General features: G+C 46.6%; 1 protein-coding gene across 2 annotated transcripts; it reads left to right on the plus strand.

Annotated features, from left to right (window-relative positions):
- Positions 1-624: 624 nt before the first annotated feature.
- On the plus strand, positions 625-26,816 carry LOC139573484 (rho GTPase-activating protein 33-like). Of its 2 annotated transcripts, none has more exons than XM_071396975.1 (23): positions 625-762; positions 872-963; positions 2,101-2,185; positions 4,370-4,456; positions 4,714-4,851; positions 5,202-5,294; positions 5,798-5,920; positions 6,552-6,629; positions 7,010-7,076; positions 8,685-8,735; positions 10,048-10,197; positions 10,541-10,643; positions 10,802-10,946; positions 11,052-11,134; positions 11,985-12,092; positions 12,267-12,415; positions 16,037-16,193; positions 16,323-16,462; positions 16,683-16,757; positions 17,095-17,843; positions 17,965-18,151; positions 18,305-18,675; positions 19,091-26,816. In XM_071396975.1, exons 1-23 carry the CDS (start codon positions 646-648, stop codon positions 21,527-21,529), a joined length of 5,787 nt encoding a protein of 1,928 aa, XP_071253076.1. In that variant the 5' UTR covers positions 625-645; the 3' UTR covers positions 21,530-26,816. The 2 variants fall into 2 exon arrangements, with proteins under 2 accessions (XP_071253076.1, XP_071253077.1); XM_071396976.1 differs by having other exon boundaries at positions 18,305-18,651.
- Positions 26,817-27,300: the final 484 nt, after the last annotated feature.

The raw sequence follows: 27,300 nt of genomic DNA on the forward strand, positions 1-27,300 counted from the left end.
TGCACAGTGAGTGATTGATGTTCTTTCCCTCTGGTGGTTGACAGCTCATCTGTGCTGCTACCTGTTTGTGTAGGAGTGGGTGTGTTGGTTTGCATTCATCAGCTGAATAATATGGAAAGGAGGTGAATATTGACATTGAGAGCGGGAGAGAGAGAGGTAAGAATGAAAAGAGGGACATATTTGTCTTTCGTCAATTACATGGCTATATGCTGGTTTAGAGATGAGTGAAGGTGGACCTAACGCCAGAGGGAGAGGAGGGATGTGTGTCTGGCTTGCCGTTAGGGCCTGTGAAGGTGTGAGCCGTGTGATGGTTAGAGCTGTGTTTCCACCTGCTATTGAGTCAGTGCGCATTCAGCTCCGCTGTGTGACGGCTGCTGCATCGTCATGCAGATCCTGACAGGAAGGACTGGATACGTGCAGGGGGACAGGGATTTACTAACTAACAGTTTATATATGCTACACAATGTGAAGTAGAATCAGACACAGCTACCACTACTACAGTTTGCTCTGTCCTCTGCAGTGGTGTTAGTTGTGCTGTGTTTGTGTAAGTGTCTTCTGCATGTTATGTACTGTAGTCAGGAGTGACATCATGGGGCTGAGGAAGTTGCTTTGACAGAGTCAAATCACCGTCAAGAAGGAAGAGCCATGCTGTATAAAGATTTTGTAGATGGTGTAGCCTATAAACCATACTTTGTTACTACAGTCAATCTAGATATATCTGATGTCTTCTTGAGATTCGTGTCCTCCCTATCTCCCTTTGAGGTACAGTCTTGACCACCACCCCTGGAGACAGACAGACACCATGTAACGTTGACTGTCGTGTTTTACTAACTATGTGTCTTTTTCCTCTTTGCTCATCTCCCTCCCTAAGGCTTGGAGCACCGATAATCTGGACACTTCCGGGGAGCCCACTACCCGCTCCGTGGGCACCACTGCCAACTTGAAGGGGAAGATGAGCAAGAGGTGAGACTGCCACTAAGACTGGCACACTGCCCTCCAGGTCTTAATCATTTCACTGAGGGTGGATTGCAACAGTTAAAGACAATTTAAAGAGGGTGGAACAAGTACACTGCTGACCTGCACGAGGGAAATGTGGCTGCAGTGTAGTTACAGGACGCAGAAGTGGTGTGAAATGTGAACCATTAGGCACCGATGGAACTTTGGTGCCAGACAAGGGATGCCAAGCATAGACTGAGAGGAAGGGTGTATATTTTATATACTGTAGTATTTCAGGTCCGCTATACTTTGTAGCTGTGCTCTGTGATGAATGCCCTTGTATGGACATCCCTGTCAGGTCTCAAACCACTTCTGTAGAGACACGGGACGGAGAGAAGTTAAAGCACAAACACATACAGGGAACCTCAGAACTCCCCTTACGGCCCACGCAGTGCTGTGAAACAGGAAGGTCCCCAGTTTCATTTCCCCCTGGCTGCTGTGAGGTTATGTGGTAGTTGACAGTGGGAGGTTGATGTGATGTGAAGCTTAGAGGAGTGAGTGATGTCACTGATCAAGTTTGGCCCTGGTCACCGTATTGCCACTAAATAACCGCAGGTTGGCATAAAACCTAACCTTAACCACACCACTAAACCTAATGTCTAACCTTAAATTTAAGACCAAAAACACATTTTTGTTTTCATACATTTTTACAATCTAGCCAATTTTGACTTTGCAGCTGGCCCATCTAGCAGAAATCGCTCATATCTGCCTGCAGGTCAAGATTCATGACAATAAACGTCGAGCTGCAAAAATCACCATGCCATGGAACTGCCGCAGTCAGTGTGTGCATTTGGGAGTAGGGACATGCAAAGCAGTCTGCTCAGGGTGGTTTCTGTTCAAACTAGAACCACGGTCACTGTCAAGCTCCCATAGCTACAGCTTTGTTTGTCCTGGAGCTTCACTCCTAACCTAAGTGTAGGCCTACTAATTCACCCAAACATAGACACTGTATACAGGGCTTCTACTACTGCACTAATGTTAGAACAGTGTTGGTCTGCTGCTGTAAGAGACAAATAGATTCTCTGTATTGTGACTCACACACTCTGTGACTGTATAATGCTGCTATTTAATCTAATCTGACTGCTGTGTGTGTTTCTATCTCAGGCTGTCTGTTGTGAAAGGTCACTTCCCTAAGCTTGTTGACTGTGCCCACTTCCACTATGACAATGTGGAGTTTTGCTCCATCGAGGTAGGTTTTGACACAAGACTGTGCGTGCGGGATAAAATGCCCATTTTAGAAATGTAAACTACAAAGATGTCCTGCTTGGCTGACTGTAAATGAAGTGTTTTAGCCATGTCTATTACTAAGGTCGTAGGTCCTTATGGATGTTCCAGTGGCCTGCATTAGAACCCCAGCCTCATGCTGTAATGTTACTGTCGTGACGACAACCCCAGCATCATGCTGTAATGTTACTGTCGTGACGACAACCCCAGCCTCATGCCTGTAATGTTACTGTCGTGACGGCAACCCCAGCCTCATGCCTGTAATGTTACTGTCGTGACGGCAACCCCAGCCTCATGTCTGTAATGTTACTGTCGTGACGGCAACCCCAGCCTCATGCCTGTAATGTTACTGTCGTGACGACAACCCCAGCCTCATGCCTGTAATGTTACTGTCGTGACGACAACCCCAGCCTCATGCCTGTAATGTTACTGTCGTGACGACAACCCCAGCCTCATGCCTGTAATGTTACTGTCGTGACGACAACCCCAACCTCATGCTGTAATGTTACTGTCGTGACGACAACCCCAACCTCATGCCTGTAATGTTACTGTCGTGACGACAACCCCAGCCTCATGCCTGTAGTGTTGCTGTTGTAATGATCACATGTGAACAGGACTGACACTACTAATAACCTCACAGTACAGGTCTCACTGTGGGTTACTGTGGGTGTGTGTGTGTTACCGCATGTCTGTACTGTGTGTGTTCCTGTCAGAATGCGTCAGGGCTATGGCCGGAAGGGGGTGGGGTGGGCACAGTGGAGAGATGAGAGCAGCAACATCTCCAGGGCTGAGGCTGGCTCTCTTTCTTTGTACCTGACCTACACAAACTCACTCCGATTTTCAGTCCATGGGCATCGTAGTGGAAGAGCAGCAGTACTCTCTCTTTTTCTCTGACGTTCTCACTCATACCTCTCTAGATATAGATAATGTAACGTCATCCTATTACAAGGATTAGGTAACTTAATGCCATTTTAAACATATTCATGATGATGAACTCCATACACCTGATGTAGTGAGCGACATCATCACCTCCATGTCTCTCCCCACCCAGCACAGCTGTTAGTGCTCTCGTTCTCTGTGCTGGAGCATGCATGTGTGTGTTGAGCAGAGGGAGCACTGCTCATTAGTGTCTGAAGCCCCTGAAGAAAAGAGATCTGAAAGAGACCATTCTCATCTCACTGTCCTTGCTCTCTGAGTCAGAAACAAACACACGCCAAAGCGCCTCCTTTTCTTCCTCTTTCTTGCATTTGCTTTCTTAAGTCTCTCTGACTCCTTCCTCTTTACCTCTCCCTCTCTCTTCCTACCTCCCTCCACTGAGTGTCTCTCTCTCTCTCTCTCTCTCTCTCTCTCTCTCTCTCTCTCTCTCTCTCTCTCTCTCTCTCTCTCTCTCTCTCTCTCTCTCTCTCTCTCTCTCTCTCTCTCTCTCTCTCTCTCTCTCTGCATCTCTCTTTCTGTCCTTCTGCTGCTCTCTCTGTATATCTCTCAGCGTTAGTCATAGTGGATGTGATGTGAAGGTCCTTCAGACAAACGCTCTGAAGTCCACAACGCTGCCGGTCTCATATCAGATGAAAGTATTTTCTATTTTAATCTGCCTGGAGCCTCAACACCGCCCTCACTTCTTCCTCCTCTTCCCCCCCAAAAAAGAAAAGACAACAACAAAAAATGTCTTCCTTTTGTGCTTGTTTGTAGAAGCCCACTTGTTTGTAAATCCGGGCCACCAGAACCCCATGGGTGTCCTACGGCTCCACCCGAGGCTTTCTATTAGCGACACATGGCTCTGTTGTCACTAGTTTAGCAGGCTTGTCTTTTCACAGCTTTCTCTGCATTGTTAAGTCCATTAACCTTTACTGTTTGTTGGCTGAGATGTTGTCGGCCATTTTGAAAGATCTCCTGATTTAGTTGGCTGCTTTATTAGAAAATGCAGAATCTGGGCGACTAGGAGGGAGGTTGTGTAAAGGTACCAGGCAAGGATTGAGATTTCCCTGGATATAATGTATCCTGATCGTGTGTGTAGGTATAGGAGGGTGCTTTGCAGTATCCTTGTATGTGTGTTTGCTTATTCGGTGTACAGTAGGCTATGTGTTTTGTATAGTTGCTCCACCTGTTCCTCTGACCCATGCTTGTGTGTGTGTGGGTTTCTGTTCCTCAGTTGCAGTTTGCAAACGAGCAGAGCGATGCCAGCTGGAACTCGGGCTCTGCCAAAGACCTGGTTTTCCTGGTGCAGGTGTCCTGCCAGGTGAGTGGGCACGACCACATACCCTCGCCAAACACGAGTGCACACGCACTCGCACATCTCCTTGCCAGGGCTATATCTAACCCAGACACATTCACACCAACACGTACACTTAGACAGTGGGAATATATTTCCCCCTCCCTCTCTCCTCCTGTCTGACTTATTCCCCCCTTCCTTGTTCTCCTCCTCACATTAATATTTCTGTCCCCTCTTCTTTCCCTCTGTCTGTCTGTTTGTCTGTCTGTCTGTGTGTGATGTAGGCTAAGACGTGGATGGTTCGGCGCTCCTATGAGGAGTTCCGTACTCTGGACGCTCACCTCCACCAGTGTATCTACGACCGGCGTTACTCCCAGCTGCTGCCCCTGCCACCCCTCAGCGAGATCGGGGACAGGGTAGAGGTGAGTGGGGACTGTGGGAGAGCTTATTTGTTGAGGGGGTTATGTAGCATTCTGGCTGAATTAGCTGTAGAATGTTTTTCTGTACTGTATGGAGGTCGATGGTACCGCTGTAGGTTAGCATGAAGACCTCTGAGAATGACATGAAATTACCTTCATCGAGGTTATGTAGTCATCGTTGTCTGTGACCTGTCTGTCTCTGTACACATTTGTTCTCTGATTCTAGCAGGTGTTGATATTAGGGTCACCTGTCTTCATCTATGGTATCTGGGAGTAGATGTATGTAAATGGCTGTCGGCTCCTACAGTAGCTGTGTGTTAAGTCCTGCGTCAGTTGTTTTTGTTGTTTATCAGATCTTCACCCCGCTGCTGTCGGAGTACCTGAGCCGCCTCTCCATGATCGTGGACAACAAGCTCAACTGTGGGCCTGTGCTCAGCTGGATGGAGGTGAGACTATTAAAGTGTCTTTAGAAAACATAAGAGAGTGGGCTGTGTGGTCCAGTGGTTACAGCCGCTGACCCCGGCTCACATATATGCCAGAGTCAGCATGGGTTCGAATCTGGCCCACTGCCTTTTGATTCTCCCTCCCCCATCTTTCACACGGTAGTACTATCTCTTCAATAAAGTTAAAAAAAAAACTTGGTGGGACTCCTTTTTTTTTTTAAGGAGTGGGGCTGCCCCTCCCCCTGAAGACGTTGAAAGAAAGAGTGAAGGTGAGAATAAGCTGTAAAAACATGGAAACATAAGAAATTGGCCAGAGAAAGAAGACAATTGTTGGGGAAGACCAAAGAAGAGTGGGAGAGAGAAAGACAGACCTAGAGAGACAGGCTTTGTCTTACCACCTGTGCATTAGCCCTACTACTATAATTAAGGGATATTGAGAAAGTGGTGTAATTATTTGCCCGTCTATTCCTTAAACAACAGAGGTTTGTGTTTGCTGTTCCCCCCAGATTGACAACCGTGGGAATCGGTTCCTCCTGAAAGAGGAAGCTTCGCTCAACGTTCCCGCCATCGCCGCTGCTCATGTCATCAAGCGCTACACGGCGCAGGCCAGCGACGAGATCTCCATTGAGGTATGGAGCTGCTGCAGGGATACACAGAACCAAATGAGATTTACATTTGTGGCAGTCATAGTTTTCAGATTTCTGTGTCACCTCTGTCTGGGCCTTGGTCTCTCTGTTTGGCTGTCACCTTCCTTTTCCTTCTCTTTTTCCTCCTCCATCTTCATGTTCTGTCTATTCCTGTCCTCTTCTCCTCCTCCTGCTCTACATACTGTTTCTGTTTCTGGGCCAGAGCACCCTGGAATGGGGTGAGCCAAACACTGAGCACATTTTAGCTCTCTTTCTTTCTGTGTGTCTCTCTCTCGGTCTCATCTCCTCTCTGTCCTGTCCTCCTTACAGTGAGGAATGGCAACTGTATCTCATCTGTTCTCCTTATCTGTTATCTGAAATAAGTGTGAGTGTAGTTCAGCCAAATCAGGCAGGATACATTATGCCCTGATCCAGCTTGTTGTGTCTGGATAATGTTTCGTTTTGGGGCTGGTGTTTTGACTGCCGAGGCTGTATTATGTGTGTTGATGTACTTTTGGCCCTGGTGGTGGTGGGGGGGTGATGTTAAATGAAGTCATCTGGCTCATTTGTCTGTAGACTTTGTCTGAAGTTGGAGGTTGTTTAATGTCTTTGTCTAATGTGTGTGTCTCTCCAGGTGGGAGATATCCTGTCTGTAATTGATATGCCACCCAAAGAGGACTCCAACTGGTGGAGGGGGAAGCATGGCTTCCAGGTACACGACACAATCACTGGAGACTTCCACCACTGGCTGTCTCCCTCACCCGCACGCCTGTCTCCCTCACCCGCACGCCTGTCTCCCTCACCCACTCTAAAGAGTCCCGCTGCAGAACAACAGTTCTCCAGATGATGGCTACATTCACTATCTCACGTCTTCATGTTTCTGTACTTCCTTTTTCCCTTCTCGTTTTGTTTCCTCTTTCTTTATATTTCTTTCTTTCACTGTTCTCTATTTTCACCAAGCTTCTACTTTTAACTCATTTGCTCTTGTTTTTTAACCTATGTCATGTGTAAGCTATTGTGTGTGTGTGCCCAAGTTTTTGTGTGTCCGTGCTTGTTATCCTCAGTTACTTTGATGGTCTTTCCCCACTTTAGGTGGGCTTCTTCCCCAGTGAGTGTGTGGAGCTCATCAGCGAGAAGCCTCAGTCCACCGCTAAAATAGGTAGCTTACACACACACACACACACACACACACGTTATGACACCACCATACTGAATCCCACTTACTGTACATTATCACATACAATGCCTTCGGAAAGTACTCAAACCCCTTGACCTTTTCCACATTTTGTTGCGTTAATCTTATTCAGAAATGTTTTCCTCATAAATCTACAGACGATACCCCATAATGACAAAGCAAAAACGGGTATAAAATAAAAAACAGGAATACCTTATTTACGTAAGTATTCAGACCCTTTGCTATGAGACTCAAAATTGAGCTCAGGTGCATCCCGTTTCCATTGATCATCCTTGAGATGTTTCTACAACTTGATTGGAGTCCACCTGTGGTAAATTCAATTGATTGGACATGATTTGTAAAGGCACACACATGTCTATATAAAGGTCCCACCAAACCATGAGGTCGAAGGAATTGTCCGTAGAGCTCTGAGACAGGATTGTTTCGAGGCACAGATCTGGGGAAGGGTACCAAAAGAACACCGTGCCCTCCATTCTTAAATGCAAAAGTTTGTCACCACCAAGACTCTTCCTAGAGCTGGCCCGCCCAGCCAAACTGAGCAATTAGGGGGAGAAGGGCCTTGGTCAGGGAGGTGACCAAGAACCCGATGGTCACTTTGACTGGGCTCTAGTGTTCCTCTGTGGAGATGGGAGAACCTTCCAGAAGGACAACCATCTCTGCAGCACTCCACCAATCAGGCCTTTATTGTAAAGTGGCCAGATGGAAGCCACTCTTCAGTAAAAGGCACATAACAGCCCGCTTGGAGTTTGCCTAAAGACTCTCAGAACATGAGAAACAAGATTCTCTGGTCTGATAAAACCAAGACTGAGTATTTTGGCCTAAATGCCAAGGATCATGTCTGGAGAAAACCTGGCACCATCCCTACGGTGAAGAATGGTGGTGGCAGCATCTTGCTGTGTGGATGTTTTTCAGCGGTAGGGACTGGGAGACCAGTCAGGATTGAGGGGAAAGATGAATGGAGCAAAGTACAGAGAGATCCTTGATGAAAACCTGCTCCAGAGCACTCTGGACCTCAGACTTGGGTGAAGGTTCACCTTCCATTCGGACAACGATCCTAAGCACACAGCCAAGACAACGCAGGAGTGGCTTCGGGACAAGTCTCTGAATGTCCTTGAGTGGCCCAGCCAGAGCCTGAACTTGAACCCGGTCGAACATCTCTAGAGAGACCTGACAATAGCTGTGCAGCGATGCTCCCCATCCAACCTGACAGAGCTTGAAGATCTGCAGAGAAAAATGGGAGAAACTCCCCAAATACAGGTGTGCCAAGCTTGTAGCGTCATACCCAAGAATACTCGAGGCTGTAATCGCTGCCAAAGATGCTTCAACAAAGTACTGAGTAAACGGTCTGAATACTTATGTAAATGTAATATTTCTGTTTTTTTAAGTAAATTTGCAAACATTTATGAACTGTTTTTGCTTTGTCATTATGGGGTACTGTGTGTAATTTGAGGGGGGGGGGAACAACTTAATACATTTTAGAATAAGGCTGTAACGTAGGGGTATGAATACTTTCCGAATGCACTGTGTCACCAGATCAATGTCAGATGTATTGAGTGACGTTTGTGTTTCCAGATGGAGATCCAGCCAACGCCAGCGCACCAGGACCTCCCTCTCCTACATCCGGTAAACAGACGCAATCAACCAATCAATCACTACTGTATGAGTATTCAGTCTCCACAGAGCGTGTCGACGGTTTTGCAGGGGCTGGCTTGAAATGAGTTTGACAACATGCTGTACTAGCTGTCATGGTTACTATGTTTTCTTTCTGGCATGCAGCATATATTGCTTATATTTAATTGAACTGTATATAACAGCCACTTTTCCTCCCTCCCTTGTATCTTCGTCTTGTAAGTCTTCTAAGTAAACATTATAAAATGATATCTCTCTCTAGACAATTTTTTTATTAAAGGATCCATGACCTCGTGTTATAACCAGAAACACACAGCGGATCACATAGTTTCACAATTACTCAGCCCATAGGTTATTTTGCTTGCCTAATGTGGTCACCACAACATCTTTGCTATCTTCATATTTGTATCTCCGACCACAGTATATCTCTGTTTTGGGAGTGCGAAGTACAGAACAACAATGTATTTAGCTGGTGTTTCAACCGCCTTCCTGTTGTATCTATTGCCTTTCTTTCTTTTTCTCTCTCTCAGTTCCTCAGCCTTGGTACCTAAGACTTGCTGGTAACAACAACTGAAATGGAATTTCTCTCATTAATCTATTTGTCATCTAATCAGAGTCCTTCCACCGTCCTTATCTTTCCTAACGCCTCATCTCTCCCCTTAATGCAGGGCCTGTATAACACACATTTCCCCTTAAGCCAACCAGGAAACGTACAATAGCCATTTATACAACTAGCCAAGCCTAGGGCTGTTCGCATGGCAGGAGTGGTGAGGATGTTTTTAGAGTAGAATTAGTGTACATGTATTTTAGAGTCACCCATAAATCATAAAACACAATGGAGCTTGTTGTATAAATGAGAAGCAAGTCATTGTTTTAGAGGAAGACGATACAGGTTTATTATGACCAATGACAATCATTATTTCCTTGCTCCTAATCTTCACGATGCGTTCAAGTAATCTGCTGCTGCTTATTGTTCTAAGGATGTTGGTGGTCGTGGCTCATTGGTCCAGAACACGACCCAGCCTCCTACTAGTGTCCATGCTCCAGCTCCCACTAAACTCTCCTATTTTCTCATGTCTTTTCACCCGTTTTATATTATGTCTTTTCACCCGTTTTATATTTGATGACGATGATGACATTCATGGATACACATACACACGTGAACACACATGTTTGCAGGCACTTCTCTGTACACACAAACAAAGACACGCCCCTCACAAAGATGGACCCCTCACCCACCACAATAGTCTCTCTTTCCCACTGTAGTGTCATTACTCAGCAGCTCTCTGTCGCCCCCCTCTGACAGTTTCTAAGAAGCACAGCAAGCTGATGGGATTCCTGCGCACCTTTATGAAGTCCAGGCCCACCAAGCAGAAGCTCAAACAGAGAGGCATTCTTAAGGAGAGGGTGTTCGGCTGCGACCTGGGAGAGCACCTCCTCAACTCAGGACTGGACGGTACATAAAACACACTTATCCTCACGTAACCTTTTGGGGATGTAAAGTAGTTGTCAGTATCTTTGGGCTTGTTATTTTTATAGTAATGTAAGAGTGAGTAGCTGGCTGCAGAGAGTGAGCGGTTTTGGTGTGTCAAGTGAACTCGTAACAATATTTAAGTCAATCATGCCATTTTAGGATCCCATTAGTGCTTCGGAGTTGATGAAATGGGCCCATTGCCCTAGTTAGATTTCTACAGTTCTAATTCTAGAGTCTCAGGGAGTCATCTCTGTGTGTCCTTGAGAGCGGTCTGGTTTGGTGTACTACTGTAACGTGTGACAAGGATCTTTGTGTGCTTCTCCAGTTCCACAGGTTCTGAAGAGCTGCTCAGAGTTCATAGAGAAGCATGGTGTGGTGGATGGCATCTACAGGCACTCTGGAGTCTCCTCCAACATTCAGAAACTCCGGTACCACTCCTCATGCTAACCCTGCATGTCAGGCCCTGAACCTGTAAAGACTTAGAAGAACTACATAGATCATTGACTGCATGCATAAAATACATATAGGCAAATATGCAATACTTTTTTGGCATTCAACCCTATTTGACACTCTCTCTGTCCACCAGACATGAGTTTGACAGTGAGAACGTTCCAGACCTGACCAAGGATATGTACATGCAGGACATCCACTGTGTGGGGTCCCTGTGTAAGCTCTACTTCAGAGAGCTGCCCAACCCCCTGCTCACCTACCAGCTCTACGACAAGTTTGCTGTGAGTACATGGCCATAACCCAACACAACTCCCTCCAACTGAAAGTGCTGTCCATTGTCAAAGGCTAAACTTGCCATCTCTTTTTTCCCTGGTCTTCCTCCGTAGGACTGTATGGGAGAGATGACAGACGACGAGCGCATGGTGAAAGTACATGATGTCATCCAGCAGCTCCCACCACCACACTACAGGTATACACAACACAGCCATGGAGACAGAGACTACAGGTATACAAACAACACAGCCATGGAGACAGAGACTACAGGTATACAAACAACACAGCCATGGAGACAGAGACTACAGGTATACACAACACAGCCATGGAGACAGAGACTACAGGTATACAAACAACACAGCCATGGAGACAGAGACTACAGGTATACAAACAACACAGCCATGGAGACAGAGACTACAGGTATACACAACACAGCCATGGAGACAGAGACTACAGGTATACAAACAACACAGCCATGGAGACAGAGACTACAGGTATACAAACAACACAGCCATGGAGACAGAGACTACAGGTATACAAACAACACAGCCATGGAGACAGAGACTACAGGTATACAAACAACACAGCCATGGAGACAGAGACTACAGGTATACAAACAACACAGCCATGGAGACAGAGACTACAGGTATACACAACACAGCCATGGAGACAGAGACTACAGGTATACAAACAACACAGCCATGGAGACAGAGACTACAGGTATACAAACAACACAGCCATGGAGACAGAGACTACAGGTATACAAACAACACAGCCATGGAGACAGAGACTACAGGTATACAAACAACACAGCCATGGAGACAGAGACTACAGGTATACAAACAACACAGCCATGGAGACAGAGACTACAGGTATACAAACAACACAGCCATGGAGACAGAGACTACAGGTATACAAACAACACAGCCATGGAGACAGAGACTACAGGTATACAAACAACACAGCCATGGAGACAGAGACTACAGGTATACAAACAACACAGCCATGGAGACAGATTGTGGATTGATGTTGTCTCTCTCTGTCAGGACCCTGGAGTACCTCGTTAGACACCTGGCTGGTCTGGCCACCTGCAGCGGAGAGACCAACATGCACATCAAGAACCTGGCCATTGTCTGGGCCCCCAACCTGCTCAGGTGTGTGTCTGTGCCTACCTGTTGTGGATCGTTCCTATAGAAATATATATTTTAGAACAGGTGTGCCTCTGACATGTACAGTGAGGAATCATGTCAGCTCTATTCATGGCATTTCTGTCTGCAACACCTTCCTGGAGTTGACCCTGGTGTGGCTGTCTGTTGTCTCCGTGGCAGATCTATGGAGATCGAGGCGGTGGGTCTGAGTGGTGCTGACCCGTTTAAGGAGGTGCGGATCCAGTCTGTGGTGGTGGAGTTTCTCCTCAGTCACGTGGACGTGCTCTTCAGTGACTCCTTCACCTCTGTAGGACGCTTCACAGGCACAGGTATGCACATCACCATAACCCAAACGCTGGCTTCTCTAACGCTCACTGGACGCAATCCTCCGAACTGGAGTTCCATTTGTGTGGATACACACATTTCCCATTGAAATCAATGCATTATTTGCATCAGTCGGCAATCGTCAGTGACGTGTGGATTTCAAGTTAGGATTCTACTGAAAATGTCTTCTCTCCTTCAGAGTGCTCCCTCTGTCTTCTCTCCCTCTGTATCAGCTCTGTGGTTTTGTGTTATCAATGCCACACACCGAGCATTTACCTCAGAGCCTCAAAGCCTCTTTTTAGTACCTACAGTAACTAGCTTTACTACTCAGCCAGCCAGGCTTCCTCTATCCTCTACTTAATGCTTGTAGTTGTCTGGTTAAACAGAGAGCTTTGGTTATAGCCCTGTATATAATGGATGACACTTCTACCACCATTACAACTGTCACCACCACCCGCTGTCTGCCGCTTTTTACCCCGCAAATGCTGTAAATCTATGAAAGCAACTCTACTTGAATGACTCTGTGATATATTATTTCATTGCACTCTTTGTCTTGCCTCGCAGCACAGTGTAACATGTGTATGAATAGTCTAAAATGGCAGTAATATAAGTGATTTAAGCATGGAAAGATTTTTCCACTGCATCCATTTGCTTCATAATTGATTGTCCAAAAAGTAGTACAATATTTGGCAACATTTTGTTCTTTACTCTCGATAAACATCAGTATTAAATATGGAATAAAACTGAAAACTTACCATAAAGTGAGCCCTCAGCCACACTGATACTGTAACCATCCCACTGGGCACAGACTTCAATTCAACGTCTATTCCACCTTGATTCAATGTAATTTCATTGAAATGATGTGGAAACAACGTTGATTCAATCAGTGTATGCCCAGTGTGATGGAAGCAGCAGATAGTGAGCGAGAGCTGTGTGTCTCCGTAGCAACGGGCAAGCTGGAGTGTAAGGTCTCTCGGCAGCACCAGAGAACCAGGCTGGTGAGTCTGCAGGAGGCCAGGGGTGAGGAGGAGGAGGGGGAGTCCAGGGGTGAGGAGGTCCCTAAGGCCCCCAGGCACCCTACAGTATCTGCTCCTCTTCTGGAAGTCACCGTAGAGAGGCGACGCTACTCCATGTTCTGACCGTCCGTGCCTTCTCTCTCTCTCTCCCTCTCCCTCTCTCAATGCTGGATGCTTACAAGCGCTCTATAGCGTTGATTGGTTTAGTTTAGGCTTGGTCTACTTTTGGCTTCTGTGTGACCCATTTGTCCTGAGATCTCTGTACGATGTGCACAAGAAAGAGTTCATGATGAATGTGTCTCATCCTATTGGGCTTTTGTCTGTTGTTTTCCAGTAGATAGTAAGTATAGCCAAGTTGGCCTCTCGAGTGGCGCAGTGGTCTATGGCATGTATAAACCCACTAGAGATTCTGGGTTCGTGTCCAGGCTCTGTCGCAGCCGGCCGCGACCGGGAGACCCATGAGGCGGCGCACAATTGGCCCAGCGTCGTCCGGGTAAGGGGAGGGTTTGGCTGACAGTGATGTCCTTGTCCCATCGTGCACTAGCGACTCCTGTGGTGGGCCGGGCGCAGTGCACACTGACACGGTCGCCAGGTGTATGGTGTTTCCTCCGACACATTGGTGCGGCTGGCTTCCGGGTTAAGTGGGCATTGTGTCAAGAAGCAGTGCGGCTTGGTTGGGTCGTGTTTTGGAGGACGCACGGTTCTCGACCTTCGCCTCTCCCGAGTCCGTACGGCAGTTGCAGCGATGAGACAAGACTGTAACTACCAATCAATTGGATACCACGAAAAAGGGGTAAAAAAACAAACATTTAATATAGCTAAGTTTTGTGTGCACATGCTGATATATGTTTGTATAAACCCAGTGTCTCTTCATGGTTTGAGTCACTGGTCAACTGTAAACTTTCACATGATCTTTCTATTGTATTGACAGTTGAATAGGCAATAAACTTCCATCCTGGTTCAAATTCATCCCATCTTGAAGTAAATGTGGTCGGTTACATTTTGTGTGTACTCTAATATTTATTTTTGTCATTTTAAATAGTTATTAAAGTAACGTTTAGGTTGTTTTGCGCTGTAATGCTCAAACTATTAAAGAATAGACGTTGTTTTGATCAATGTGTCACAAATGCTGTGGATATTTCTTTTAAGAGGATTACATTGAGCCAGAACCACCAGGTAAAACAACAATGTTGAATTGACTATTCCCAGCTTCCGTGATCTGTTTTGTCTTGTCAGCTAGCTAAATAATCAATAGGCCCTATAGCTAAAATGTTTAACCTCAGTATTGTCTACAGATCAGCAGTATCTGTGTGCTTCTCCAGCTGAAGCGTTTCTGTCAGCGTCCCAGCCAGGGCTCAGCTAGATGCTTGCTTTGCGTCTCAGACTCCACGCCAGGAAAGTCCCAAAAATATTTTGCGTGTCAGATTGTTCTGGCTATTCTCACAGAAACTTAATTGGCAGGATGAATGTTTGATATGGTTTTTACATTTGTATCACAGACCATTTGTGAGAAAATCCTCTAAGACCCTATGATCTGTGAACTGTACATGATAGTGTGCTCTAAAATATGGATTATGTCTAGATGATGATTTTGTAACACATTTATTCAACATAAAACATATTAGTGAATATCTCGTACCATTTAGATTTTGTACATTTTTAGACATTGTTTGAAACTATATATACTGTACAAGTACATCAACTTTTCAACGTTCTGCTAATTTTAAAGTTATGATAAATTATGTGAGCACCACCAGTGAATGGGAAAATGGATTCAAATGTAACTCCCTCTGCTGGTGATTTGCTGAATGTGATTGCTTAATGACTTATGGAAATTTTTATGTATAAAAGTAGCAGAGCACAATTTTACGCATTTGAAAGTGTTTGACATGTTGTTCCAACAATTTGTCCCAAAAATATGCTAAATCAAAAAGGGGATTTTTGAAAGTATTAATATAAATAGTTTTATGTTGAATACATTTAATGTGAAAAATTGTATTGCAGTAAATTAAAGTGGAAAAAATATTTTGGGGCTTTCCTGGCATGTACTTGCCCTATAAGACACTGTTACAGTACTCTGTTAATTGCATTATAATAATACATATTTGTTTAGATGTCAATCCTGTCTGATGACCCATGCTCTGCTCTCCCCTGACGGGTGTCCTGTTTAGCAAATTTCAGCAAACTTTGCCATTGAGGTTACTTTGGTTGCTCTTTGATTTGGAGTTTCAAATGAAAAGGTCCAACTTCCTCTGCATACCTCAGCCTTCCCTCCCTTTATGTTGTTTACTCCATGTGATTTCTGAGTTGCAAGCGTCTCCATGTCTTATTCGCTCTCGTTGGGCAAATCTGTAATGACACCCTATTTCCCATATAGTACTCTTTTTTTAAATTTTTTAATTTTTAATTTTAATTTAAAAATGTTATTCTTTTTATTATTTTTTATTTTTTTACACATAGTGTGCCACTTAGGGGCTTTGGCCAAAGGTAGTGCACTTACTATACAGGGAATAGGATCTCATTTGAAACTAAGCTTTTGGCCTCCGTCACCAAAGCATCCTCACTCTCCCACCCTCTACCTATTACTAACTGTCCTCTCTCTGCCTGCAGGGCGGCACTCTCTGACCAGGCCCAAGTCCTTTGTGTCCACCAGGCTGCTCTCCCTAGAAGAGGCCCAGGCCAGGACACAGGCTCCTCTGCTCCTCCAGGGGGCACCAGTCCAGTTCCAGGGCCAGTTCCACACCGTGCTGGACCACCCTGTCGACAGGTGAGTGGGAGGCCAGGCTTATTCCAGACCATGAAAGTTTCTGTAGTTTCACTATCACATGCAGTTGATTTAGCAGTCTCACCCACCTAAATCTCCTTCTCTGTCTTGCTCTCTCTCCTCCCCCTACAGGAGGAAGAGAGGGATGAAGGTACGGAAGGCAGCTGGAGGGAGCTGGAAGACATTCTTTGCGATCGGGAAGCCTCCGGGGGCGGGGCGACGTAAACCAATGAGGATTAGCTCCCTGTTCCAGCCCGCCACCTCACACGCAGGTAGATATCATGTCTGATTTGGACCACACACACACCAGGGTTATGTTCAGTCAATTTACCTGGATGGATGGATGGAGGTGGAAAGGAAAATAAATACCAACTCCACAGTTTGTCGCCCCTTTTGATCCCCTTCTCTCTTTGTATGACAGATCTCCCTTTCTCTCTCTCTGGCTGTCTCTTTCTCCCTCTTTTCTCTCTCTCTCCTTGGTTTCACCTGCAGGTTGTCGTGTGGACACTGTGACCCTGCGTTCAGCTAAGAGTGAGGAATCCTTATCGTCCCAGCACAGTGAAGCAGGTACACCACAGTAGGCCATAACTCACTGACGCTAATACTGATACTCATCTCAGCAGGTTAAGTCCTCTGACTGATCGATAGCAGAGCCTCTCTCTTCTCGTCCGTTAAGTATAGAGTATGAGATGTCTCTGTCAGGGGAGGCTGGGGAAGAGAAGTAATGTGTCTGGAAGCCGTGATTATAGTTGATTTTGGGACAGTCGGAGTAGAATGGATTGTTTGGGAGCTGGTTGGAGCACTAAGAGACGAGCACTACAGAGACGCTTATTTTAAAACCTGACTATTCCTTTTTTCTTTCTTTTTTTCTTTCTCTCTCTTCCTACCTCTCCTTCTCTCTCAGGACAGTCGAAGCGTCTGCGGCGGCCCCGCTCCAGCAGTGACGGTCTGTCTTTGGCTGCCTCCATGGACCCTCAGCACCTGCCCCAGCGCCCCCCGTCCCGCCTGCCTTCCAGCCGCTCGTATGATAGCCTGCTGCCTGAGGACCGCCGGCCCAGGGAGGATGGAGACAATGAGGAGGATGAAGACGAGGAAGGCATCTACATGCTGCCTGACTTCTCCAACCAGGACCCGGCTGCTTCCTGGATGGCCGAGGACGTCATTGACTTCAGCCCCACCTTCCTGGAGGACGGACCAATCGGCTTGAGCAGCAGCGCAGTCACCGCGGGCGGCAGGGAGTCCCCGCCCACTGCCACGCCCCCTCCCTACCGCTGCCTCAGCCACCAAGGACACTCTCACTCCAGCAGCCAGCGCTCAATCACAGAGGACCCCGACTCGGTGCTCAACCAATCGGATGCGGCCGTCAGGAGGAGTCTGATCATCGCCGCCACAGCCCCGCCACCTCAGGTGTTCTGTCAACACAGACCGGCCAATACCAGCCCATCTGCCGGCCAATCAGGGGAAGGCTCCAACCTGAGTACCTCAAACAGCCAGGGCCAGCCCACTACACCTGTGACCTCTGCCCCCCCTGCTCAGCCCCCACCAGAGAGAAGATCTTTCACCCGGAAGATGGTGAACGCCTTCTCACAAAAAGCCCCCAAGTGCCCTACACTGGACATCTCTGACCCTGTATCCATCAGCGTCCCTGCTAAGGTAATTCCTCCCTCTCTGTCACTGCTGTCCCTGTATTTCTGTATCTCAGGATTGGAGTTTACTTGCCTATATACTCTGTATGATAAATTTGCCTCACCAAACTTGACTTTCTCTCTCGTAGGTGTTGGACATGATTGGCGGGCGAGCTGGTGAATTACAGCCTGGCATCCCGAGCAGCGGCCCCTCCCAGTCACAGCCTCCTCAGATGATCTCCATGCTGCTTCGGTCATGTGACTTCCAGCTGACGGAGAGCTGCCAGCAGGAGATCCGCAGCAAACTGGGCCCCGAGGCCAAGATCAGAGGACAGGGTGAGTAGACAGGAATGGACTCGGCCAACAAGTTTGATTGAATGTATTAGTTAATTGATTATAGTCATCATCAAAAATGAGTTTGTTTTCAATGATTCGAGGTTTTACTGCAGACCATAGTCATGTAATTTAACCCTCCTCTCCCCTCTACAGGTATAACGGAACCCACCGGTGCCCCCCTGCTCTCCCAGCCTCCCCCTCCACCTCCTAAAAACCCAGCACGCCTCATGGCCCTGGCCCTGGCTGAGAGTGCCAACAAGGCCCTGAGACAGGGCGCCTCGCCCCCCTACCGCCCCCCTCAGTCCCGGTCCCAGGACGTAGCCGACACCCGCTACCAGAGGTCCCTGTCTGCCGACGCAGGAGAGCTGCTGTCCTCTGACCCCAATCAGCTCTACTCCACAGTGCGCCCCCTGTCTGTGTGGATGACCGAGGGAGAGGGAAACGCGACAGAGACTGCAGCAGATACAGGACATGGCCAGGGAGAGAGGACTCCAGGACAGGTGTGTGGGAGTGTGCACATGTCTGTAAGTGGCACTGTATGGGTGTAACTTTGTGTAAACTGTGTCCGTTTGTACTGTGGTAAATTCTAAGTGGTTGATATGTTGTTTTGACTGTGCTGGAGATGTTCTAGTTTTGGGATCCATATGAAGAGCGACAACAGTGCTGTCAGGTCATTTTCAGCAGAGCCTTCATTTCCTAACCATAACAAGCAAGATGTTTACAGTTGCCTGGGCAAAATTTGATTCCTTTTTTTAACTGTCGTTGTTATGAGAAGACTGACAAAGTCCATGTTCTATTTTCCCAGCTGGTTAATCAGGCTTAGAGAACAGTACAGTAAAGTATGTCCGGCTGCACGTAGCTACAGCATGCATAACTAACCAGTACTGTAACTTACTGTATGGCGGTAAAAAAAGTTATAATTTGTCTTTTTTATTGCAGGATACGGAGACCCTGTCCTCTGAGACGTCTGACTCTGTGGCGTCCAACTCGGAGCTGTCTGGTGGGGGCGCCTCTGGAGACGACCAGACCCCCAGCCCCATCTACAAGAACCAGAAGCAGCTGCCCCAGTCACAGCTACCCAAACCAGTCCAGTCTGGGGAGAGACCTAGCCCCACTGAGTCCCAGTCTCAGAGGAAGCCCCCAGCCTACTCACGCCAGTTCTCTGCCCCTCACCTCCAACAGAAATCAACCTCTACCCAGTCAAAGCCGTACTCGGCCCACCCCCAGCTCCTGCACTCCAAGTCAGAGTCCCCTCTGACTCAGGTCTGTGCTTTCCAGCCCACCCGCCCCAAAGTACCCCCTAAGCCACTGGATCTGGAGCGTCCCCACAGAGCACCACTGGCCCAGAATGAGATGCGTCGCTCCCTGGACTCCGGGCGCATCAGGCGGATCTTTGGTCAGCAGGGGAACCCTCCTCTGGCCAGGGCCTTCTCAGAGCGTCTGAGTGGACCTCCAGACCACCTCGCCCGCTACCACGCAGCCAGGGCAGCCAGCCAACCATCCCCGGGTCAGCAGCCCCCTCAGCAGGCCCAGATCCGGCCCGTGCCCCTCTCCTCCACCTCAGAGGACCAGGGAAAGATGGAGAACTTCTACTACGAGATCGCCGGGCCTGAGAACCCGCAGGGCCCCCCCAGCTACGCCCGCCACAGCTACCAGAACATGAGGCTGGACCTGGAGGATAACTTCCGACCGGCCCCCCACCCAGAGGCCAACAAAAGGCCCATCTCCCGGGGGCATCACCAACCCCAGCCTCTCCACCACAACCAGGGTGGACCCAGAGGGGAGAGGGGGCCCCAGCTCTGGTCCAAAGAAGCCACGCGGGCTTGGGCAGCTGCCCACTCCCAGTCCCACTCATTCTTCCACGGACACTCCCACTCTCACCACCACTCCCAGGACGGCTCCACCCACCACCATCACCCCTCTCACCACCACCCCCGGCTCCAGACCTCCTCCTCAGTCCGGCAGGCCCGTAGTGAGATGCACCCCCTCCCCTCCTCCATGGTTCCCCTGGCGCTCTACCAGCACCAACGCAACCTCCACCGCTCCAACAGATCAGCCTCCACAGACCTCAACTCCTCCCAGCTACACCCCTATTTTGAAAACGGGAAGGTGTGCTATCGTAAGCCAGAGGAGGCTCCTCTGAGTCTGAGCCAGCCTCCCCAGGGCAAGTCTCTCCAGGGCCAGCCATCCCAGCCCTCCCCTCCCCAGTCCCACAGACCAACCTCCAAGGACCTGTCTGAGCCCATCTACGTCAACTTCCCTTTCCCCAGCCCCTCTACTGGGGCCCAAAACACAAAGAGCTGGACCAGCACAGACCTGGATGGAGACTCTACACAAGATTCTGAACCTCTTGCCACGCCAAACCCAGAGGATCAGAGACAGTCCTCCCCCCGCCTGGCCCCTGACCAGGGAGGCTCCACCAGCGTTAGCCTCACCCCCTCCACTCCAGACAGCCCAGCCGCCCACAACGACTCGGCCGCAACGACCCCAGGGAGCATCCAGGAGAGCAACTTCCTCCCAGCTCGCACAGCGTCTACATCGACAGGGATCCACTACCGCAGCCGCTCAGACCCCCAGAGCTCCAGCTGCAGTACGGAGCCCATCCCGGGCCTGTCGGGGAAGGAGATCGCCTCCCTGCTGATAGAGAAGCTGGCTGAGGAGGAGAGGGCTGAGGGTCCCTCCACAGTCACCTCCTCCTCTGCCAGCTCCTCCCCTGCCATGGAGCACCCTGCCAACCCCTACCCCAGCCAGCAGCACAACCAGCCCCCGCCTGCCTATAATGTCTACACCCCGGGCCCCTCACTGATCAGGGCTCCTCAGAGGGCCGGGGCAGAGGGCTTCCAACGCCTAGACCCACTCCGGAGGTCCTCGCCCGGGGGCCAGTACAGGCAGGCCTTTGACGTCATGCCCTCAGGCGATCAGGTGCTCAAATACTACCGGACCCAAGACTTTACCCCTGGGCCCCAGGGAGAGCACCAGAGCTCTGGCGCTAACCCCTACCCCCCTCGGCAGCACTACCAGGAGCCCTCCTACCCCATCCAGAGCCCCCAGGACCCCTGCTCCTCCAGCTACCCCAGCCAGCCCCTCTTGGAGCCCTCCGACTCCCCGTCTGCAGCCTTCTCCAACCTGACGCTGGGAGCCCCCAGGCCCTACCCCGGCCAGCCAGGAGGCCTCCAGTACAGCCAGTACCCCTTCCATCCTGGCCCGATGCTGGGCCAATACCCCAACCCTCCACCCCGCAGAGATGTGGTCCACGAGCCGGTGCTGCGGCCGCAGGGTCTGAGGAACCAGAGAGGGCTGGCACGGCAGGGCAGCTTACCTGGACCATCACCCAACTGGACCATCCATACTGAGGGTCAGACACGCAGCTACTGCTGAGGAGGAGCGCAAAGTAGACTTTTACACACTGTACCCTATCAGACTGAATGTGAAAGAGAGAGAAAGAGCTAGGAAGAGACCATGTAAAACTCTCATGGTCCACAGAGAAAGGGAACAGGACGATAGAAAGCCTTCCTGGAAACGTGAGACAACCGGTCATGTCTAGAAATGGGACCAAGGGCAAGGCATTCTGGGGTAGCTAGACATAAAGTCCAGTTTCCTGTTTGAACATTCCCTGGGGCCTATCACCATTTCACACCTGCAACCACTGGACCAATGAGGAAGAAGAGATCAAAGAGATGAACCGAAAAGTGGCTTAGATTTGAAAACATTCCAGAGCAGACTGTTGTTTTGAGTGTTGAGAAAGAAAGGCAAATAGCTGCCAGGGTGTTTTCTGGATCAAAATGGGCTTAGGTGGTGTGCGTGGCCAATGGTGCGGTGGCCGAGCAACAATTTTAGAGGCCCTTCTGTTGGCCGCAGTGACAAAATGTAGCAGTTTTAAAGCACATTTTCTCCAATTCAAAAAAACTCTATGGTGGCCCCATGCCATGACAAAAACATCTGGGGGCCCCATGCCATGACAAAAACTCCTGACTGCATCATTTTATGAATTGTAGATTCTCCCTGTGTCTAGCTTTTATTTTAGTGATGGTTAGTTCTCAAAGATGAAAATATATAGGTCCATTATCTTTCTACATACTTCACATCTCTTTTTAGTAATTTAAGTTGACACTGAACATTTCTTATCCCGACAATTATTTATTATTTAAAAATGAAATATATATATATATATACATACATACATGCATACATACATACATACATACATACATACATACAGTACCAGTCAAAGGTTTTGACACAGCTACTCATTCAAGGTTTTTGTTTATTTTCTACATTGTGGAATAATATTGAAGACATCAAAAATATTAATAACACATGGAATCATGTAGGAATCAAAGCGTTAAACAGATTTTAGATTCTTCAAAGTAGCCACCCTTTGCCTTGATGACAGCTTTGTGCACTCTTGGCATTTTGTCAACCAGCTTCACCTGGAATGCCTTTCCAGCAGTCTTGAAGGAGTTCCAACATATGCTGAGCACTTGTTGGCTGCTTTTCCTTCACTCTGCGGCCCAACTCATCCCAAACCATCTCAATTGGGTTAAGGTCGGGTGATTGTGGAGGCCAGGTCAGCTGATGCAGCACTCCATCACTCTCCTTCTTGGTCAGTTAGCCCTTATACAGCCTGTAGGTGTGTTGGGTCATTGTCCTGTTGAAAAACAAAGGATAGTCTAAGCGCAAACCAGATGGGATGGCGTATCGCTGCAGAATGCTGTGGTAGCCCTGCTGGTTAAGTGTGCCTTGAATTCTAAATAAATCACTGACAGTGTCACGCACCATCACATGCTTCACTGTGGGGACTACACATGCGGAGATCATCTGTTCACCTATTCTGCGTCTCACAAAGACATGGCGGTTGGAACCAAAAATCTAAAATTTGGACTCATCAGACCAAAGGACAGATTTCCACTGGTCTAATGTCCATTGCTCGTGTTTCTTGGCCCAAGCAAGTCTCTTTTTCTTATTGGTGTCCTTTAGTAGTGGTTTCTTTGCAGCAATTCGACCATGAAGGCCTGATTCACGCAGTCTCCTCTGAACAGTTGATGTTGAGATTTGTCTGTTACTTGAACTCTGTGTGGCATTTATTTGGGCTGCAATCTGAGGTGCAGTTAACTCTAATGAACTTATCCTCTGCAGCAGAGGTAACTCTGGGTCTTCCTTTCCTGTGGCGGTCCTCACGAGAGCCAGTTTCATCATGGTGCTTGATGATTTTTGCGACTGCACTTGAAGAAATTAAAAGTTCTTGAAATGTTCCGTATTGACTGAACTTCATGTCTTAAAGTAATAATGGACTGTCGTTTATCTTTGCTTATTTCAGCTGTTCTTGCCATAATATGGACTTGGTCTTTTACCAAATAGAGCTATCTTCTGTATCCCACCCCTACTTTGTCACAACACAACTGATTGTCTCAAACGCATTAAGAAGGAAAGAAATTCCACAAATTAACTTTTAACAAGGCACACCTGTTAATTGAAATACATTCCAGGTGACTACCTCATGAAGCTGGTTGATAGAATGCCAAGAGTGTGCTAAGCTGTCATCAAGGCAAAGGGTGGCTACTTCGAAGAATCTCAAATATAAAATATGTTTTGATTTGTTTAACACTTTTTTGGTTACTACATGATTCCATATGTGTTATTTCATAATTTGGATGTCTTAACTATTATTCTACAATGTAGAAAATAGTAAAAATAAAAACCCTTGAATGAGTAGATGTGTCCAAACTGTTGACTGGTACTGTGTATATCATAATATATAGTCCTTTTTATTTTTTACATAAGCGGCCCAGAAAAGCACTTAGGCAGCCCGCCCAAGACTTTTCTATGCAGAAAAAACCCTGGCTGCTGTACTTTTTAACAGATTATTTGGTGTTCTGCACAGTGGTTTGATTGGGTTTGCCTTGTTTTTTTTTTTTACACGGTAGTAGTACTGAGAGAGGACTCCACGGGGAATTAACCTCGGTCTTTCTCATTTTTAAATAGAAGAACCTCAAATGCTGCTGATTTGGTTTAGTGGTTTTCAGAAGCTTGATTTTACATGTTTTATTTATTTTATATTTTGTTTCGAGGAATGCATGTAATATAAATCATTTGTTTGAAATAAGTCTGTCGTTCCACCAATTCGGTACCTTTTGATATGTATATTGTTTGTTGATTTCACCTACTTTTAGACATTCTATCATAAATAGTACATGTTCACTTAATTTAAAAAAACATGTTTTCCCATCGAGGTTGAATAAATAAATAAATACTATAGTAAGTGCCAAATAAAGTGCCAAATAAAGTAACAGGCTTGACGATTTTATCTTAAATCAGCCATAAATCCCCTCGTGGCAGAGGATATGTAAGCTTGTTGTGTGTAGCAGGGAGGGGCAATTGAATGCAAGCTTCACAAAACAATACAATTCTTATAAAATGTCAAGCCTGGGCATCTAGGGTTAACAGGGTTGACGTGTTATGCTCGGCCCGCTCAGTTTTCCACTGCAAAACACCAGAAATGTTTTCAGAAGAACCAGCTCACCTGCTCTTACTCAATTATTTGGACTAATAGATGTTCAATGTCTTTTTATTATTTAAAAATTAATATTATTTTAAAAGTTTCACCATATTAAAACAAGAGTTCACATGACCGGGTTGAGCTTAAAATTAGGGAAAGGTTAATTTTTTTCCTTAAACTGAATGACTAATTGCATTTAAATGAATAATCTTCAGAAATGACTGTCAAAGCAACAAAATAACTAGGGTTTTACAATGATGGAGAAATGTTCATCTTCTTGAAGTCACAGAGACATCAAATGCAGAATTTTGGCATTTTAGTAAGTCTTTATTCATATAAAAAATATATTTATTGAATTCTCCGTGTGGTCTATATTAAAGGGCACTTCATCAAATATAACGCTGTTAAATTTTGTACTTAAAATATCAAAGGGACGCAAAAGGCACTTATTTTGTGGAACGACCCAAGTAGAATTTGATTGTTTTAATTTTTATCCCTGGACAGAATGTGAGTGTGTGAATGTATGTACGCATGTCTAAATGTGTCCATGTAACCAATGACGAGTGTCTCTCATGGTGAGCTAAAAAGCACATAATTCATCAAATGAAAAACTGAAACAAAACATTGCCTTCTGTTTTAGGGAAACTGTTTTTACAGACAGTACTTTGTCGTTTTAGGATTAGTGGTACTACACTAGTTTGCGCTGTCATTCTGAATGCTGTGTGTGTGTGTATCTCTGACTGACGGCAGAAAGTTTGTACTGTGCGTCTTATCTAATGTACTTATCCTTGAAGGATGTTTTTGTACATGTTAAAAAATCTAACGGATGCTTTTATCCAAAGTACTGTGCTGATAATACAATACCACACACTGGTCCTCGGTTGTTTTTCTGTATCCGTGTTGGTTGAATACAACAGAAGCACCCCACATGTCCTTACCTCCATTTTGGGAGTTGTACTCACTGCCTGCCCCTATGCAACATATCCCTGACACATACAACACATTCAGTAGAGGCAGAAACCACATACTGTATGTGTTTGTCATTCCATTAACAAACCACCATGTCTTAATTCATGTCTCTCCCCTATTCTGGCGTTAGGACTGCAATACTGGTATTGGACAGCAGGGGGAGACACTTCATCTTGGTAGATCATTACCTGTTCTGTAATGGTTTTTGCACAGACTTCCACTATATTGAACTGTGTGTGTGCACATGTATATCACTTCAATAATGTCGCTATGACTGTGTCGGTTACAAAACTGGTTCAATCCTTTCCCAGTCGTTGGTATGTCTCACTGTCTTTGTGGATACTTTTCCATCGCAGATAGACAAATGTCCCAGTGTAGTTGTATTAGAGGAGGGATAAACAAAGGACAAGGTTGTGTTAGGCTAGTTTAGCTTAGCAGTGCTGTCCATTGAACATTGGGAACTATACATATTTTCAGGGGTGTTTCCTCAACTGTGTTGTAATGCTGTGATACCACTGTAATGAAGTGCAAGGGAAGGACGAGCTGTTTTGTAACGGGGTAAGAATGTGAAATATGGTGTCCGTATTCCTCACGGTGCCACTTCTGAGATGTACTTTTTGGTTTTTGTTCAACGTGCCTTTTTGATGAACAATCATTTGGTTCCATGAAGCATGTTAAGGCGGTAACTTTCTCTCTTTAGGTCCGGGCTGGTAACATTGAATGGTATCTTGCCACGTGCACTATAGCTCTTTACTATGAAGGTTCAAGGCAGCATACAGGACCTGGTACTCTTAGTGTCCCTAAACTCCTTAGATTAGATGAAAGAAAATTGCACATTTTTCATTAAACTCCCTAATGACTCTGGACTTGGGCTTTTTGAAGGATAATTGTTTGTGTGCACGCATGTGTTCTGTTACTGTATGTGTGTGTGAGAGTATGGTCCTGTTGTGTGAGTAAGCATGCATCCCTCCCTCCCTCTTCTCTTTTATATCTATGCAGTGACCAAGTACATTGAAGTCCATACAAGTTGGAAAGACTTAACATGGCTATACTACCTATGTGTGTTTGGGTGTAACCTGAATTTTCAGTCCAATACTATCCCTTTCAGCCTTATAGCACTTGGCAAAAGGCAGTTAATCTTATTTTGTATTGTTTTCCAAGGTGTGAATTAAAAACCTGATGGTTACATCAAAGATGAAACAATTTGTAATTGTGTTTTTTTCCTAAACTACAGATTTTATCATGGAATAGAATACTAAAGAATTTAAATGTATAAACACAATGGACATTTTGAAGATTAAGACATTTAAAGTTGCAGTTTCATCAGCGATTTTTAAATTAAATGTATTCTTCATCCATATATTTACTTTACCATTATGCAGCCTTGGGATTTCACCTTCTACCCATTGTTTGATTGAAACTAAACTGGTTCTGCATTCTGGCTGTAACCCAGAGTAGAATAGCAGAAAACCAATGTAACATTATCCTTCAGCTGCATAGATGGCCTTCAAACAGTTATTCTTTAAACCAGGAGACACCATTTTGTTGTCTTTGGTCCCTTGTCCTGATATTTCTTCAAATTAAATGTGAACAATGGGGCTATCTTCAATGTACAGGGTGTGTGTGTGTGTGTGTGGAGTTGTTTGTCTCTTGCTTATACCTGTGACGTCACCTGAAGTTGGTT

This window comes from Salvelinus alpinus, chromosome 4, assembly GCF_045679555.1.
Source record: "Salvelinus alpinus chromosome 4, SLU_Salpinus.1, whole genome shotgun sequence".
NCBI lineage: Eukaryota > Metazoa > Chordata > Actinopteri > Salmoniformes > Salmonidae > Salvelinus > Salvelinus alpinus.